The sequence below is a fragment of the Bidens hawaiensis genome, unplaced genomic scaffold (genome assembly GCF_021521415.1).
Source record: "Bidens hawaiensis isolate Kalapana, Puna unplaced genomic scaffold, B.hawaiensis_p1.1 tig00000237_1, whole genome shotgun sequence".
Taxonomy (NCBI): Eukaryota; Viridiplantae; Streptophyta; class Magnoliopsida; order Asterales; family Asteraceae; genus Bidens; species Bidens hawaiensis.
This window is the reverse complement of record NW_027491021.1, coordinates 7,546,247-7,563,792: the sequence shown is the minus strand read 5'-3', so window position 1 is coordinate 7,563,792 and position 17,546 is coordinate 7,546,247. Positions and strand designations below refer to the sequence as shown.

At 36.5% G+C, this 17,546-nt stretch overlaps 1 protein-coding gene and 2 pseudogenes across 1 annotated transcript; 2 read left to right on the top strand and 1 right to left on the bottom strand.

Moving 5' to 3' along the window:
- The first annotated feature begins 3,033 nt into the window (after positions 1-3,033).
- On the top strand, positions 3,034-3,817 carry LOC143599997 (cytochrome P450 71A8 pseudogene; annotated as a pseudogene).
- Positions 3,818-6,926: 3,109 nt separating this feature from the next.
- On the bottom strand, positions 6,927-9,356 carry LOC143607498 (protein-L-isoaspartate O-methyltransferase 1-like). The gene is made up of 4 exons (XM_077082947.1): positions 9,158-9,356; positions 7,545-7,815; positions 7,305-7,469; positions 6,927-7,216 (listed from the first exon to the last, which is right to left on the bottom strand). Exons 1-4 carry the CDS (start codon positions 9,341-9,343, stop codon positions 6,966-6,968), a joined length of 873 nt encoding a protein of 290 aa, XP_076939062.1. The 5' UTR covers positions 9,344-9,356; the 3' UTR covers positions 6,927-6,965.
- Positions 9,357-15,444: 6,088 nt separating this feature from the next.
- LOC143607403 (leucine-rich repeat receptor-like serine/threonine/tyrosine-protein kinase SOBIR1 pseudogene) lies at positions 15,445-17,342 on the top strand (annotated as a pseudogene).
- The last annotated feature ends 204 nt before the right edge of the window (positions 17,343-17,546 follow it).

Genomic DNA, 17,546 nt, shown 5'->3' with positions numbered 1-17,546 from the left:
TATACATCGGGGCGCTACGAATTGTTTCATTACTCGTGACACTATTTGGGTGTCAATATTTAATAAATACATTTCATTGCGCATGCGCATAACACACCATAAAGTAACATAAATCACATATCATAACTCATAATACATAAATTTGTCTTGTTATATTTTAAACTAGGTCCAAAGTAAAAGAAAACATCCTACGTGTCCTCGAGTTTCCAAAAGCAGCTACAGCAAACCTGAACATGTGTTAAAATAAAACGTCAACACTTGCGTGTCGGTGAGAAATCAAGTTTAATAGATATAAATAGATAATAACAAGCACTGCGCGCAACATGTGTATAACTGATGTTCAACATAGTGTGTAAACAGATTGTGATCAAGCCTAAATAGATCATAGCTCATAGTTCATAGCATGCTCCAAATCGAGCAAAAACAAATAATCATTCGTGTATGTGCAAACAAACCAAGAAAATCGTAACAATAGGTCTCCCGTGTTCATCTAATGGATCCATGAAAACTTCGGAATAGGCCGATCAAAGCGGTTAATGATCAACACATACAAATATACAACACTAGTAAACGTCCATAACACATGGGTTTTGCGCACATAATTTCATAAACAAGTTTAAGACTCAAGTTGTACGAACACATGAACATCCCAAAACGTTAAAAAATAAAAGGGGATTAGGTACGAGATTACTCACTTGTAAAAGGTGCGTTGAAAGATAATGCAAGAACCAACTTTTAAACAAGCGAAAGTTAACCTATAAATAAGAGGTTATTGGTTTAACGATTGGTTTTTATGTCTTGAATATAAGTAAGTCACTTAAACAAATTATTAAAAAAAAATTATATATTATTTATTTACCGAGATTTCCGGGCAGAAAAGAAGAGAAGACGGATTGCAAAGAGGGGAGTTGGAGGCGTCGCTGAGGATCTTCGGTAGAGAGTAAGGGAGAAAGATTTTGGGGAGTGATTAAGTGTTTGAGTGTAGTGTTTAATTATCCAAGAAATTAGTTTTATTTATAGGAAAACCCTAGGGAACACATCCCTTGAATTGGGGAAAAAGATCTTATCAAATCAAAGCAAAAGATATCAAAAGCAAAAGATATGGTGGCAGCTGCAGGGGATGGGGAAGGCTGACAGGTTACTGTTCAAGACATGGAAAAGAAGATTTTAAAAGATTATGCCAGTTACTTTTTCTAACAACCAAGAGGGTTGGTAAGCAAGCTGCGCCGAAAGTGACCTTTCGGACAGATGTCAGATCTGGCCTACTGTGCCCATACCTTGGCAGGTATAGCACAGAAGATAAGATATTTCAAAAGCATACAGGCTGGCATAAACTGGAGAAAAGACTTAAGTGTCTAGCGCGAGAAGGCTTGAGTGCGCGAGGGCGAAGGCAGACAGAACAATTCCTCAGCGCGCCGCGGGAAGAACTACAATCCTTAGCGCGCCGCGGGAAGAACTACAATCCTTTGCGCGCCGCGGGAAGAACTACAATCCTTTGCGCGCCGCGGGAACAGTTCTACAATCCTTTGCGCGCCGCGGGAACAGTTCGCCTCGCGTATCGCAGGAACAGCTGGTCTTCACGCAGGCTTCCTTGTAAGGAGTCTGGCGCGTGGAGCTGCGCAGACATCCTTAGGCGGGAAGAACCAAAGGACAAGCAAAGAGTTAAGAGAAAAAGGGGGGTTCAAGGCTTAAGGGTTAAGCAGAGGGGCGGGACGGCGACAAGAGAGAAAAAGGGGCGGGACGGCGGAAAGGAATTATTATTATTATCATTATTATTATTAGTAATATATATATATATATATATATTATAAATTTATAAAGATTATAATCAAATTTTAGATCTTAAAATCGGATCCGAAAACGGGTACCTGGGTCGGGTCGGATTTGGGCAGTTGTCACAATATTATCTGGATGAGTCATATACTTAAAGGCTTTATATTTGTTAATTTGTGTTCATTTAAGTGTTTTCATTTATGTTCGTTTATTTTTGTTTGTGTTCATCTACATTTGTTCATATATGTTCATTTATGCTCGTTTATCTTTGTTTAGTTATGTTCGTTTAGATTTTAAACAAACGAACACAAAATCCATTTTTTAAATAAACGAACATGAAAATAAATATATGTTCCATTAAGTGCTCATGTTCTTATAAAGATAGATGAACGAACACGAGCATGCCCTTGTTGTTTTCATTCGATTCATTTACAGACTTTTATTATTCACATTGATGAATATATCGGTCTCAATTTCTAGGCTCTGTCGATTTTATTTATGTTCGTTTATGTTCGTGAACACATTCATTTTCTTAATGAACGAGCACGAACATAAAATCTTGTTTGGTAAGTGTTCATAAACACATTATTTTCTTAATAAACAAACATGAACAATGCCTTGTTCGTGTTTGCTTACAGTCTCTTACATATCCCTAAGTTAATACAGCTAAAATATGTATTAGAATTAAACACTTTAATTTATACTCATTAATTACGTGTCAACATTACTTATCAATTTTAAATAATCATACTAGTTGTTCGAATACTAGTTGTTCTAAGTATGATACTACTTTGAAGTATATATATCTAATTACACCATATCTGAAAGAGAACATTTGAATACGATCGATCAAACACACAAAACATCGTCCATTTGAACCACCTCAGTTTGTAAACGAGCGATGCTCGGCTTAGGGCTCGCTTGTTAACTGCCTTGTCTGCTCACTCATTATTATTTTTTTGGGAACGACCAATTAAGTAACGCCGGGTACTCCATACATGGCCCCCATTGGCTAAAGGTAGCCCGAGCCGGCCACGAGTCCGGACGGACGGAGCCCCTAGCGGTCCACCTATTGAGGGATTCCCCGGATAAAACCCGACCCCTACGCCCGCCAAACGGCACGACAGCGTGGAGCCGGTAAAACCGGGTGAGATCAGGACTCGAACGCTGGCAAGACAGGATCATCCCTCGTATCTCCGAGCAACATCCAATTTATGATCATTTAACTTAAATCCCAAATTTTATTATTAATTATGCAAAATGAGAGTATAAATTCAAATTCAACCAGCAGAAATAGAAAACATGACACTTGCTTCCTAAGTTCAACATTTGAGTTCTTAAGATCTCGTTGATTTGGCACGAGGGGTAAATTAAGCCGAATGTGAGTTTCTAAAATAGCTTTTGGACAATCTATAATAAACACTTGTTATTGTAGGATGCTTATGTCGGAGGAACAGATACAACATCGGCAGTATTGGAGTGGACATTTACTGAACTTTTAAAGCATCCTAGGGTTTTAAAGAAAGCACAAGATGAAGTGAGGATGGTTCTTAAGGATAAACAACAAATAAACAAAAACGACATAGATAACATGGTATACTTGAAAGCTGTGTTCAAAGAAACTCTTCGACTTCATCCACCCGTGCCAACTCTTCCTCGAGTAGCAGGACAAGATGTAAAAGTCAGGGAGTTTGATGTTAAAAAAGGAACTACGGTTGTCATTAATGCATGGACCATTGCAAGAGATCCTAAAGTGTGGGATGACTCCAATGAATTTCGACCTTAGAGGTTTTTACATTGCAATATTGACTTCAAAGGGCATGATTTTGATTTGATTCCATTTGGTGCCGGTAGAAGGGAATTCCCGGGGATTGCGTTTGGAATGACGACAAATGAGAATTTGTTGGCTAACCTTTTGCACAAGTTCGATTGGGAGCTACCTGACGGAGGAAAGGAAGATTATCTGGACACAAGTGAAAAACCTGGTGCTACAATTCGCAAAAGAATTCCACTTTTGGCTGTTGTGACACCATTTTCTTCTTAACTTTTACACGTCCCTAAGTAAATATTGTTAAGAGTTACTGTTTTAGAATTAAGCATTTTTATTTATCATCAATTATGTAAGACAATGGTTTTTGTCTTTAATATATGTTTATAAAGGAAATAATTATGTTAAATATGAACGTGTTTAAGGTGAAAGATATTTTGAAATATTTGATTAAGTAAATGCTTACTCCTTGATGTTTAGGGGCTTCTAGTGCAAATTTACTATTCTTGATGTTTGCAACAAAGGTTTTTATTTATATTTATCCTTATATGTAGGATACAAAGATCATTGATATTTATCCTTATCCTTACAAATTTATTCAAGAGAATCAATAAAGAAACATCATATGAAGGGGTAACACCCCAAAGCGTCCCGGACTAACATAAAGACCGGGACTGATCAATCGGATCGACATGACTCTTCTGACCATTTTATCACATATCGAATATCAATAAAAAGCTTATATTAGAATTAAGTACAAGTCACTATTTGGGTCTACTATATTAAACCATAACAATATGATTGTGACATGAAGTGGTCCCAATGATGTGCTTGTATCTAATTGAAGAAATTAAATAAAATCAAACATGTTAATATCATGCCATAAGTATTATTTATAAGTTCCAAAATTGTCAAATTAAGGCAAAGTTGATATTTATAGTGTAAATGAATATTACCAACCAACAATTAATGAAATAAAGGAACGAACAAATACAATGAATTAAACGGACTCACATGCTTATGGGCTATGGCTATTACTATTTCTCTAATTCACACGCTACCATTCTTTTTATTTATTTATATATTTATTTTTGGTATTATTGTTTTTTAACTATAACTATATTCATCCTAAACTACAATTTTCTTTTAAAACTAACTTCATGCTCAAGAATTAAATACAGGACTTTCCACCAAAAGACATAAACATCTATCACTAGGCCAACAACCCAAGTGGCGGTATATACTACCCGATCAAATGTAGTTAAAAATAACGCCGTTTTTCATCATACATTGAACATTTTTGCATCTATAGAAATAAAAAACATCAGAAGGAAAGAATAACATGATTGAGCCAATATACAAACAAAGCTAAATATAATTAAATAGGAAATGTATATATACAAAGACAATAAATTATAAGTAATAGTATATACTAACTATAACTCATTCTATTCGAAAAGGACCTTAGACGAACCACACTTTCAATCCGGATTTTTCATCTACAATATGCAGAATATATTGACCAATTATACTTGAATATTATATATTATTGATCACAATGTGTTTCGAATCAATGGAGGTTGTTCTAAAATTATAGTTCGTGCCAAAATACATCTTACCCTACATAAGCTCGTCCTAAAACAGTACGCTAGCTTTTGTGATGCCAAACGTGGTAGATGAAAAAAAGGGTAAAAAGTTATGGGAAAATTCCCAAAATGTCCCTTTTTAGAGATAGATTTTAGATGTCCATTCAAAATTTAAATTCTATATTTGTCCTTTTACTAGCATGTCGTTGCCTCTACGTTAGGAGCTCGAAACGACATGTTTCTTAACTCGTCCCCTCCCCGCCATGTTAGCTCATAACTCGTCGTTTCACCGTCATGTTAGCTCAAAATTTGTTGCCTTCCCGCCATGTTAGCTCAAAACTCGTCGCCTCCCCTCCATGCTAGCTTAAAAATTAAATTTAATAAATCTTGTTATTTAAACAACTATATATATCTAAACAAGATACACATAAAATGATTTTGATGGTATGCATGAGTTTTTTTAATCTTTATTATCCAAAATCTAATATACAAGAATTTAAAAACCAATAAAATTAAAAATATTTAAATATTTTTTAAATCGGTTTAGGATCCATATTTGTAGTAAAGATGGTAGAATATTTTTAACTAACATGGTGAGGAGACGACGAGTTTTAAGCTAACATGGCGGGGAGACAACGAGTTTTGAGCTAGGGCTGTTCAAAAAGCTCAAGGCTCGAAGCTCGAGCTTGTGGCTCGCTCGAAAAAAGCTCGAATAAAACTAGCTATAAAAAATTGATTTGCAATATCCTGAGCTGATTTGGATCATTTTTATAACCGAGCCAAAATCAACCCTGGCTCGACTCGAGTCATGGCTCAACTCGTTGGCTCGATCTTAAGTTCGTTTAACTTCAAAATCAACCTTAAGCCTAGCTAAGTTGCCCCGTTTAATTTCGCCCGAGCTCAAAACCACCCTGGCTTGACTCGGGTCGACTCGTGAACAGCCCTATTTTGAGCTAACATAACGATGAGACGACTTCGAGCCCGAGCTCGAAACCACCCTGGCTTGACTCGGGCTCGACTCATGAACAGTCCTATTTTGAGCTAACATAACGATGAGACGACAAGTTTTGAGCTAACATGATAGTGAGGCGACAAGTTAAGAAGCATGCCGTCTCGAACTCCTAATGTAGAGACGACAACATGTTAGTAAAAGGACAAATATGAAATTTAAATCTTTAGGAGACATATTTAAAATCTATACCAAACCCGATAGTGATTCTTTCGATTCGTATTAGAGTGATGGCCCCTGTTTCACTAATAGCTAGGAAGGGAATACGTTCTCCAATCCGCATGTGTTAACCATTTTCTATTCTTTAGATGAAATGTCAAGATTCAAGAGAAGATGGATCGGGTCTTCTATTAAGATGGACCTTGAAGCAATCATTGTCATTGTGGATTTGGGGGTTCTAAACCCAAGGAGAGGCAGAGGCAGCGAAAGAAGAGAAGCTTAGTCTATTCCAGAAGCAGGAATAGCGAGACGGAGACAGCTACTTTGAGAATGAGAAGGGTCTTCCATTAGTAAAGGAAAGCACTTTTCTTAGTTATTAGTAAGGGACATTTTGGAGCATGTATGTGTCAAAAAGTTATGTTTGGAGCATGCATATATCACACCTCTGAAAGGAGCAAGGCCAAGGATGTAGAAGACACCTCTGAACTCCTAAAACAAGGCAATAACTGTCACCATTCTACATGCCTACCATTACACATTTGGTCTTCATCATATATTCTTATTTTGGTCATGTTTTATATGCAACACACTAAACACGGAAAAGCGATTCAGTCACATGTTTACCATATGACAATACAAACACCTTTACAATGTCGGAAACAGCCATCCATCAGTAGCCACGTAACTGTGCTTCCCTACTTGTGAGTGGAACATAGCGTACCGAAGTCTCGGTACGAACAGTCACAGAACCGTCCTCGTTTTTGTCAACAACCTTCAGTTCCTGAAATATGTTGCCAACTGGAATAACCAACCTCCCCCCTGGTTTCAACTGTTCTATAAGCGGCTTTGGAATCTCCGGTGCTGCTGCCCCAACATGAATAGCATCATAAGGGGCAAACTCCGGCCACCCTTCTCTGCCATCTGTCATCATAATAATAACAATAACCCACACCTATAAGTTTCAAATACAAAAGAGATTGAAGTGATGAATAAAAGTGTGATGACTCACCACCAACATTCAAGGCAAGAGATCCATCTTTGAGTAACTGAGCAGCTGTACTTTTTTCAACATTCTTAATAGCCATTGCAACGAGCTCGGGAATATGCTCAACGCCAATTGCACGCCCTTGTGGCCCAACCATAAGTGCAAAACATGCGGTCAAGTATCCCGTTCCTACAAAGGTTTTGATATATGATGTAAATCAAACATATAAATAGCTAGTGATTTGGAAAGAAAAGAGATAAGCACCTGAACCAACATCTAAAGCGTGCATTCCAGGCTGTAAGTTTTTCTCCAACAACTGGAGGCAAGTAGCATGCATATGAGGTGCAGAGATGGTGGCATTGAAACCTATTTGCATGGGACTGTCTTCATAGGCTGGAGATCCATCGGGTACAAAAAGTGCCCTGTCAACAGCCTCCATTACTTCAGCCACTTTCTTGGACTGAATTATTCCATAACGTTGCAAATGCTCCACCATGCCTTTATTCTTATTCACACTGCCTCCTGCCCAGAATCGCTGTATGCAAACATAAAACAATATTGAAGTAAAACTCTAAAAGTAGCATAATTAACACATATATACACGCTCATTATTGAGCAGATATGCTAACAAAACAGATCTTAGTACTAACTCGTCACCTCATATGTTTCAACGCTATTGATCATAGCCTAACATTCAGTGAATGTCACCTTGTATTTTATAAAAAGAAGCTATACATTTGAGTCAGATAAACGCAAACACAATAACAAATAAAGCATTAGTCAATGGTTAAGAACTGTATCCCATAAGTGCTAAGGTGGATCAACAATTTCAATCATCACCTAAAATCATCAAAAACTAATACAGTACAGCGATATAATGTTTAATGATCAGACAAGATACTAAAATATACTCGAACAATGGCATAATATAGGCACTGTTATCGACTATATTAGTTATTAAACTCTAGCAATAGCCCTCTTCAAGTTTCTCAGTTAAGTTTCAGACTTCCTGCCTATAAGTGGCTATAACTAAGGATCAATTATGTGTACAATCAGAAAACTAAAAAAAAAATCTACACTAGACATACAAATCAATGCTTTTAACTCAAATAAATCATGTATGACATCCAAGGTTTCTCAGCATTATGTTCTTCTATGGACACAATGATATAGCCTTTCACATGGTAGAACACATCATTTTGCTATAAAACTCTGATACATCACATGCTACCACACAGATCCACAACACCAATAACATACAATTTCCTATAATTATGCTTAGTAGTATGACATTAGTGGAGTTAATTCTCAATCGTGTCCATATAGTTTCTTTCGGTTGATATCACGGTCGCCTTTAGAATGTGTTTTAAACTTAAATAAATCATATATGACATCCAAAGTTTTTCAGCATTATGTTCTTGTTGATAAGCAGATACAATTTAGTCATGCCATTCATCATATACAATTCGGTTAATCTCAGCGTAAGCCTTTCGAATGGTACTGATTGTGTTATCATAAGGATATGAAATGAATGAATCAAGTAAATGTTATCTCCTATTTCTTCCTATCTCCTTCGATTACCGTTTCCGTACACATCAAACTCTAACCTAATTTTCTCAATAACTCATCCTCCAAATTCAGTTACTCATTTCAACAAACTGCTTGCTCTTACACATATACTAACAGTATACCAAATTACATCCAAAACACAAACAGAATATTCCACTTAAACCACTCCATACACAACCACAAGCTAAATCAAATACGCCGAAATCAAAAGCTAAAGTTACAACGTATAAACGCAATTCGAGTTACGCTACAACAGCGAATATAAAATGAGATACAAAACATCAGGAAACGCTAATGAAAACGATTACCTCCATTCTACGAAACAGTGAATTCCCCGTGAAATAACACGGATTTAATAGACCGCAATATGATGATGAGGAAGAGGATTTGAATAGAACGGTGCACGGCGGATGACGGCAGAATAACGACGGGAGGGAACGGTGGATTAAAGGTGGGATATGGCGGAAGGTGTACGCTACAACTGAACTCGACATTTTTATTTTTATTATTTTTATTTTTTTATTTTCGTTATTCGGTTGAAGGTTCGGGAATACATCCACGCGTTACCGACTTGGTTCTGGTGGGCCTGTTGGACTTATGATAATTGTGGCCCAAATGAAACGCATAAAGTTTGTAAAATTAAATAGGCCCATACAAAACCCAAAAGAAAGTGTATACATACTCACTAGAGAGAGTCTAGAGGTGAAAAAAACAAGTTTCCGGACCTGACCCGGCGGTTCCTATCCTATGCAGTCAATGCGGTAAAAAATCAGTTAACGGTCAAGGGCCACTATTTGAGATATAGATTATCGCAGTAGGATAGCGGTGAGAAAGCGGTAATTTTAATATCATGCATTATATATATATAGTAATATCAAAAGTAAAAAACACAAAAGTATCAATAATTGAAATATGATTCAACCATAAGTAATGAAATCTTCCTTCGAGTTCACATCAACCAAGGAGTTGGCAGACGAAAGAGCGAGAACATGACTTTTCTAGGGTTTGGATAAAAAAACTTGTTATAAACAAATAAAAAATCAAATTTGAAATTTGAGCTATTTTGGCCTTTTCTTAATCTAGCCTAAATATACCAACCTCGAAATCGATGCTATGACCGCTATCTAGGAATAAAAAAATAGTCGAATAGCAGCCAATAGCGCCACTAATAGCGGTTCCGCTATTCTGGATCGCTATTGGCACTGCTATTTTGCAAAGGTCCGCTAACCGCTATCCCACCGCTATTGACTGCATAGTTCCTACCCATAACTGGAACCGACCCTACCCTACAAGCGGATACGGACCGAGCTTTGGGTTTCTCTCCGGAACCGGTTCTGGGCACGGACCTGCTGGAACTAGTTCCACCAATACCTAGTCAAAACCCGACCCCAGCCATACCTGGAACCCGAAAAAAACCCGAAAACCAATCAAATACCCAACTATACCCGTAATCGATTCCTACCCGACCTGGTTTTGACTTTTGTTGACCATACCCGGAATCGGTTCCTATCCGGTCCCGGTTCCTAAAAATACCTGGTTTGTGCACCTCTAATACTCATAGTCACACAATCCACACGTATAGAAAGTAGAATGTTACCTTCATGAGACGCTAATTAAGTTGTGGGGTAGGAATTGCTGATTAGCGATTAATCGAGATTGATAAAGATTAATTGGGTTTAAATTTATATGGCGTAAATTTTCAAATATACATTTATATACCTATATATATATACACACACACACACTAGGCGGGTGCCCGCGCGATGCAGCGAGAAACACATACCTTGGTAATCATGTAACAAGTTTATGGGTGTTCGTTGTTTGATTTAAAACCGTTCAAGCTGGTCAATAGCTTGATTTCACGATTGATTTTTTTCATTAACTTCTGGCCGATCATTTTTGGTTTTCGACGAAAACCCATTACTAACGGTTATGCCCACGATTTAGGTATGGCCTTCATACTTTTTGTGAAGCCGTTACAAATTCGTACAACATTAATTTGAGTTTATGCTTTATACTGAAAATTGGCCATATAAAACCGGGCCGGTCGGTAAACTTATTATTGAACCTCAATGTGTGAAACCAAACCATTAGTAACGATTCAGTTTGAATTTTCAACGATTTAGTTTCACTTTTCAATGAAAAATGTGAAGCGACGGTTTGACTTATTGCTTAACTTAGAAGCTGTTAAAACCGAATTGTGAATACCCATACGTACCATTCTAATTTTAATTGGAATAAACTATAGCAATACCATACCCAAATTAAAGACAATAAAATGCTCATTTTTATGGTGTAATTTTCTTAAAATAATATAAACATATGAAAAAGTTACGGTCGCTGGAAAATCGTTGGTGAGAAGTTGGTTAACAATTAAATTTAAAAGAAATACATTGGTAAAGATGAAGGTCCAAAGTTGTAACTATTTCTTAAATTTACAAAATTTGAGTAAAGTTGAGAGGGTAATGTTGTAACTATTTATAGGCATATTTTTTAATGGACAAATTTGTCCTTATCTTACATGCTATATAATATGTGCATTATGAATTATAACTTGTAAATTACTTAAAAAAGAGGTGTCTTAATTTGTCCATGAGTTATGTATATATATATATATATATATATATATATATATATATATATATATATATATTCAGTTTGATTGATTTTGAACAAAATAGAGATTAACTGACAACTAGTAGATGGGGTACCGACTAGCAATTGATCAATAATAATCGACACTTAGGCGGGATACAATCATGCCTTCACGTCTTCACCTAATGTATATCTTTATCTTGATTTATAATGCACAAATTGTGTAAGCTGAATAAAGCTTATTGTAAGGGGCTGTTTGTTTGTGTCTGAATGGGGCCATTCAGACACTTTTTGCTGAACCGGTCAGCTAAATAGATGTTTGGTTCGAAAAAAAAAGTTGCCGAATGGGACCATTAAGGTCTGAATGGTCCAGCTTTATTTTTTAGCTGAATGAAAAAGATGTTTTGTTTCCCACTTTTACCCCAAATCACGTGAGAAACCAAATCCTCTTCAAACCCTAACCTCTCTTTCCAGCCACCACCACAGTCGATCGGCGCCTCCACCACCGCTTCTCCCAGCCACCACCACCGCTTCTCCCAGCTCCAACCATCGTCGTTCCCAACCTGACCACCGCTGCTCCGTTCTTACGAGGTAAATCGATCTTGTGCTCTTGTATTTGCATCCATGTTTATAAATAACTGAACAATATGTGCTCTTGTATTTGCATCCATGTTTCAATTCAGGAATAGATGTAATAGAAAAAAATAAAAATATGTGGACTACATGGGATTTGAAATGGAATACTTGAATATGAAAATATGTGATTTGAAGTGGAAATTTGGATGATTTGACTATAGAATTCATATGAACATGATTTTGTGGAAACTCATTTGCTTGTATTGTTCAAAAAAATGGTTAGGATTAATTGGAAACAAGAAGGTGTGGAGAAGACTTTTCTTGAAGCATGTATTCACGAGTTAACCGTTAATGGGCGTGAGGGAGGTAACCTTAAAACATTGTCATGGAATAATATTTCGGCAAAATTAAAAATGCAACATAACTTCATAGTGGAACAAAAACAAATGAGGAACCGTTATGACTATCTAAAAGGAAGATTTTCAGCTTGGAGAAAGCTTAAAAACAAAACAGGCAATATTTATAATGCCGTGACAAACATGTTTAATTTGTCGGAAAAAGAGTGACAACTAGAGATGAAGGTATTTTTTAAACAATAATATATTTTCTCTCTGAATAGTAGTTCTTAATATATTTCAATAATCTTATAGAATTTTATAATATTTTTTTTTCCAAACAGCCTAACAAGTATATAGAAGCCTTAAGAACCGTGCCACTTGCTTACCCCGAACTATGTACTCAATTGTTTGAGGGTGTGGTTACTTCTTAATCCACTAGCTTGTGAGCCATGGGTGAAAAATGCAGAAGCGAAATACGGATTATTTTGAATGTTTTTTGTTTAAGGTTATGTTATGAACTTTTTGGATGTTTGTTTGTTGAAGGTTATGTTATGAATTTTTTGGATGTTTGTTTGTTGAAGATTATGTTATGAATTCTCTTTATTTTAATTATCCGTCATTCAATATAGTCATTCAGATTTTTGATCAAACAAATACATTTCATTCAGTACATAATTCTGCAGAGGGGTAAAGTAGTAATTCTGCACAGTCATTCAAATGTCTAACCAAATAGCTCTTATTGGTTCAGATGTCTAACTGGTTCAGATTATCTTACCCATTCAGACAGCTTAATGGTCCAGACTTACTGATTCAGATGTTGCCAAACAACCCCTAAATATGTACTAAAGGCTTATTATAAATATGTACTAAAGATAATACATTGAAAGTTAGAGTAACATCTCATGTTACAAAATTAATCCTTATTGTTCACTTATGAGTAGTAGGTTTTGCCCTTGAAATAGATGTTTGTTTGTGTTCATGAGTAGTAGGTTTTGCCCTTGAAATAGATGTTTGTTTGTGTTCATGTTAGTTTTTCAAAAGACAATTTTATTCTTTTTTTTTAATTCAACAAATATAACACATACGTATTGGTTTCGTTTCACCTGACAGTGGCTTTTCAGGCAATGAGAGAATCAATGACGGAGATGATCAAAGTCTTTGGTGACCATGGTACGGTGACTTTTCATGCAGCGACGCCAATGGAGAAAACCATATCACTTGTGGTTCTAGTGGCCGGTGACGAGCAAAAAAGGGAGAAGAAAGGGTTGGGACAAGGTCGGGATTTGTGCCCGATGACACTTTTGGCTTTTTATAATAAGTTTTTGTATGTTTTTTTTTTTATTTTATAATTATAAGGAAGTATTAATGCTAAAATGACTTTTCATATCAAGTATGTATCAAATACGTATTGATATTGGCTATGTATTTAGGCAATGAAAAAGATATGTTTGATTATGAAATTTTGACTTCTGATTATGCATCTTTGACTTGTTCACTTTATCGTTTTAAATGAATTTTCTCAGTGCACCAAGTTCTCACCTAGTGACTAGTGTGACTTTTAAATTGCAATGAAAATGCATTATGAATTTATGAGGTTTATACTTCAAATAGTTTGATTATTATGACGAGCAGAAACATTTATTTTTCTAAAACAGTTAGAGCATATTTGGGATTGAATTTAAAAAATACTTATTGGTTTATTGGTTTTTTCAAAAAACCATTTTGAAAAGTCAGAATTTGAAGCTTTTAAAAATTGTTTTCTAACCCTTTTAAAAAACAAAAATAAAAAGGATTTTCATAATTGCCAAACACATTAATTTTGACCCAAACTATAATGGTCATAATCCGTTCTAACTCAAACCAGTTAAAGTTTTTGTAAACGGCCCGTCTAATCCAAACTCATACTCGAACATGTTCCGGCTTGTTACCCAATCCAATTCCTCTATTTCAAACGATAATGAAATCGATATTTGTATGGGAAAAACCGGAAAACCATGGATATTGTTTAATTGTAAATTTATGTCTTAGGATTGAAAAGGAGAAGGGTATTTTTGTCATGGACCTAGTCAACGACGACCTTGACTTTTAACAATCTCAATGATTTACAGTTTACACTACATAGTGTTTTGTTATTCAGCACAGATGGGCCATGACATCAGGTCCGCTTGACCCGCTGTTAATCATATTCCGATTATCTGTTTTCTTCAAAAATAATATTCAATTAAATATTTAAATATCCACTTTCACTTAAAAAGGGGGGAAAGTTTACCAAATTGTAATAGATACTTTTCTAAAACATGGAATGTTATAATATAAAAATAAAGTTTTATTTAATTATTTATTTATATAAAAACCACATGACATCCTGACCCTTATTAAAAACTATGTTCGCCCCACATCCTAATCTGGGAAGTAAAATGACCTTATTTTCCACGTAATGAAACGATATTTCATTATAAGATAGTGTTTGCATAAAATTGATAAGTAAATGGGCAAATTTGCGTCACAAGATATTTTTGAATAGCAAAACTAAATCTTTTAAAAATTACTATTCATAACCTGCTGAACACGACTAAGTGGCTCCACAACCTCAGATGCAAGGAAACCAAAAGTATCACACGCAAAAAGTATAACCATGCATTGGTTGTCAAGACACGTTTTCTGTATTTAGTCACATTTCATGAAACAACCTTTAAGTTTTAACGCAACTGGACTCGCCGTGAAAAAACTACTCTCCAAACCTATAAGAGATGAAACCCTGATCGATCTACACACGTGTTTTCCTTCCATCCGTTCAAAGACCAATATGTCATTTAGTCTAACTGTTGACCTTCCTTCCAACAAATCGGTTAAAAAATTCACAAGAGTTTCTTTCTTAACCGAAATCCCGACACGCCTGAATACGCTAAAAAAAAGTACTTATTTTAACAAGGGCAGTACAGGAAATCCACAAGTAGCAGCTTGCTGGAAGCTTACCAAATTAGTCAACAGTCAATACTCAAACATAAAGCCCACACCCCACCTTTCACATATACAAGATGTTTTTTAATCACAATAATAATAATAATATCCCACCATCTCCGGCAATGACCACCGTGTACCACCTCTGCTTCTTCACCTTTACCACTCTCATATTATCAACACAAGCCAACTCAAACCTCTTACCAACCGACCACAAAGCTCTCTTATCAATCCACAACGACCTTGGCATCGGTATCGGTATCACACCCACCTCAATCTGCACCACCGCCGGAATATTCTGCCAACACCGGATCTTCAACACTACAGCCGTACTCCGTGTCACACGTATTACCCTCAACCACCGTAGAATAAAAGGCTCTATATCTCCGGCAATCGGAAAGCTGTCAGAGCTCAAAGAACTCTCGGTACCCAACAACCACCTTGTTAATCAAATCCCAGTTTCAATCTCCGGCTGCCGGAAACTTGAAATTATAAACCTTCAAAACAATAGATTTTTCGGTCAAGTTCCGGTTGAGTTATCTTCACTTGTTCGGCTTCGGATTTTGGATCTTGCCGGAAATAAATTCTCCGGTGATCTTAATTTCTTGAAGTATTTCCCGAACCTTGAAAAACTGTCTTTAGCTGATAATATGTTCACCGGAAAAGTACCCGCTTCGATTCGGTCGTTTCGCAATCTCCGGGTGTTTAATATCTCCGGCAATGGGTTTCTTGAAGGCCCATTGCCTGTATTAAACCAATTGGAGCTTGTTCCCAAACGGTATATTTTCGCCGAATCAAATCAAACTACAAAAGATGATAATAATAATAATAATAATACTGGTAATGGTAATGGGGATAATATTATGGCTCCAGCACCGGCGCCTGCGAATGCGCCGGTTCGGAAACATAAGGATAGGAAGAAGAAAGTGATACGATGGGTGCTCGGGTTTGCGGCTGGGACGGTAGCTGGGATAATATGCGGGGCGATATTTTCGGTTTTGTTTAAGTTGGTTTTGAATATGATTAAAGGGAGAAAGAATGATTCGGGTATGGCAATCTTTAGTCAGCTTATTAAAGCGGAAGAACTCGCGTTCTTGGAGAAGGATGATGGTGTTGAGTCGTTACAAGTGATTGGAAGAGGCGGGTGTGGTGAAGTGTACAAGACTGAATTACCGGAAAGTAAAGTGAAGACGATTGCGATAAAGAAGATAGTGCAGCCTCCCAAGGATGCTGCTGAGCTTACCGAGGAAGATACAAAGCTTTTGAATAAGAAAATGAGACAGATTAAGTCGGAAATTGAAACCGTCGGGCAAATCAGGCATCGGAATTTAGTCCCGTTGCTAGCCCATATTTCGCGGCCAAACTGTCATTACCTTGTTTATGAGTTTATGAAAAATGGTAGTTTGCAGGATATTTTGCAACAAGTTAAAGATGGTAACCGGGAACTGGATTGGTTGGCTAGACATAGGATTGCGTTAGGAGTTGCAGCCGGGCTTGAGTATCTTCACTTGAGTCACAATCCTCGTATTGTTCATAGAGATTTAAAGCCTGCGAATGTTCTTTTGGATGATGATATGGAAGCTCGTATTGCTGATTTTGGGCTTGCCAAGTCGATCCCGGATGCTGACACACATATGACAAGTTCCAATGTTGCTGGGACTTTAGGGTATATTGCACCTGAGTATCATCAAACGTTGAAATTTACTGATAAGTGCGATATGTATAGTTTTGGGGTGTTGTTGGCGGATTTGGTGATGGGGAAGCTTCCGTCAGATGAGTTTTTCCAAAGGACTTCCGAGATGAGTATGGTGAAATGGTTGAGGAATGTGATGACGGGTGAGGATCCAAAACAAGCGATTGATCCGAATTTGTTGGGAAATGGGTACGAGGAGCAAATGCTTCTTGTTCTTAAGATTGCGTGTTTTTGTACGCTCGATAATCCGAAAGAGAGACCCAATAGTAAAGATGCTAGATTGATGTTGGCTCAAATCATTCATTAAAGGTATGCAAAGTGAGAATATAGAATAAGGGAAAGCAGATATTGCTTTCCATATAAGTGTCAGTTATATCATTTTTATTAATTACTTGTGCCTCTTAGATTCAATCCAAATGTTTGTAATTGTATTTATGTTATGGAGCATGTGGCATAATTTATATCAAATTAACTTTTTTCATAGCGAATTCATATATAACCTCTCTTTCGGTGAAAAACGCAGACTTAAGAAGT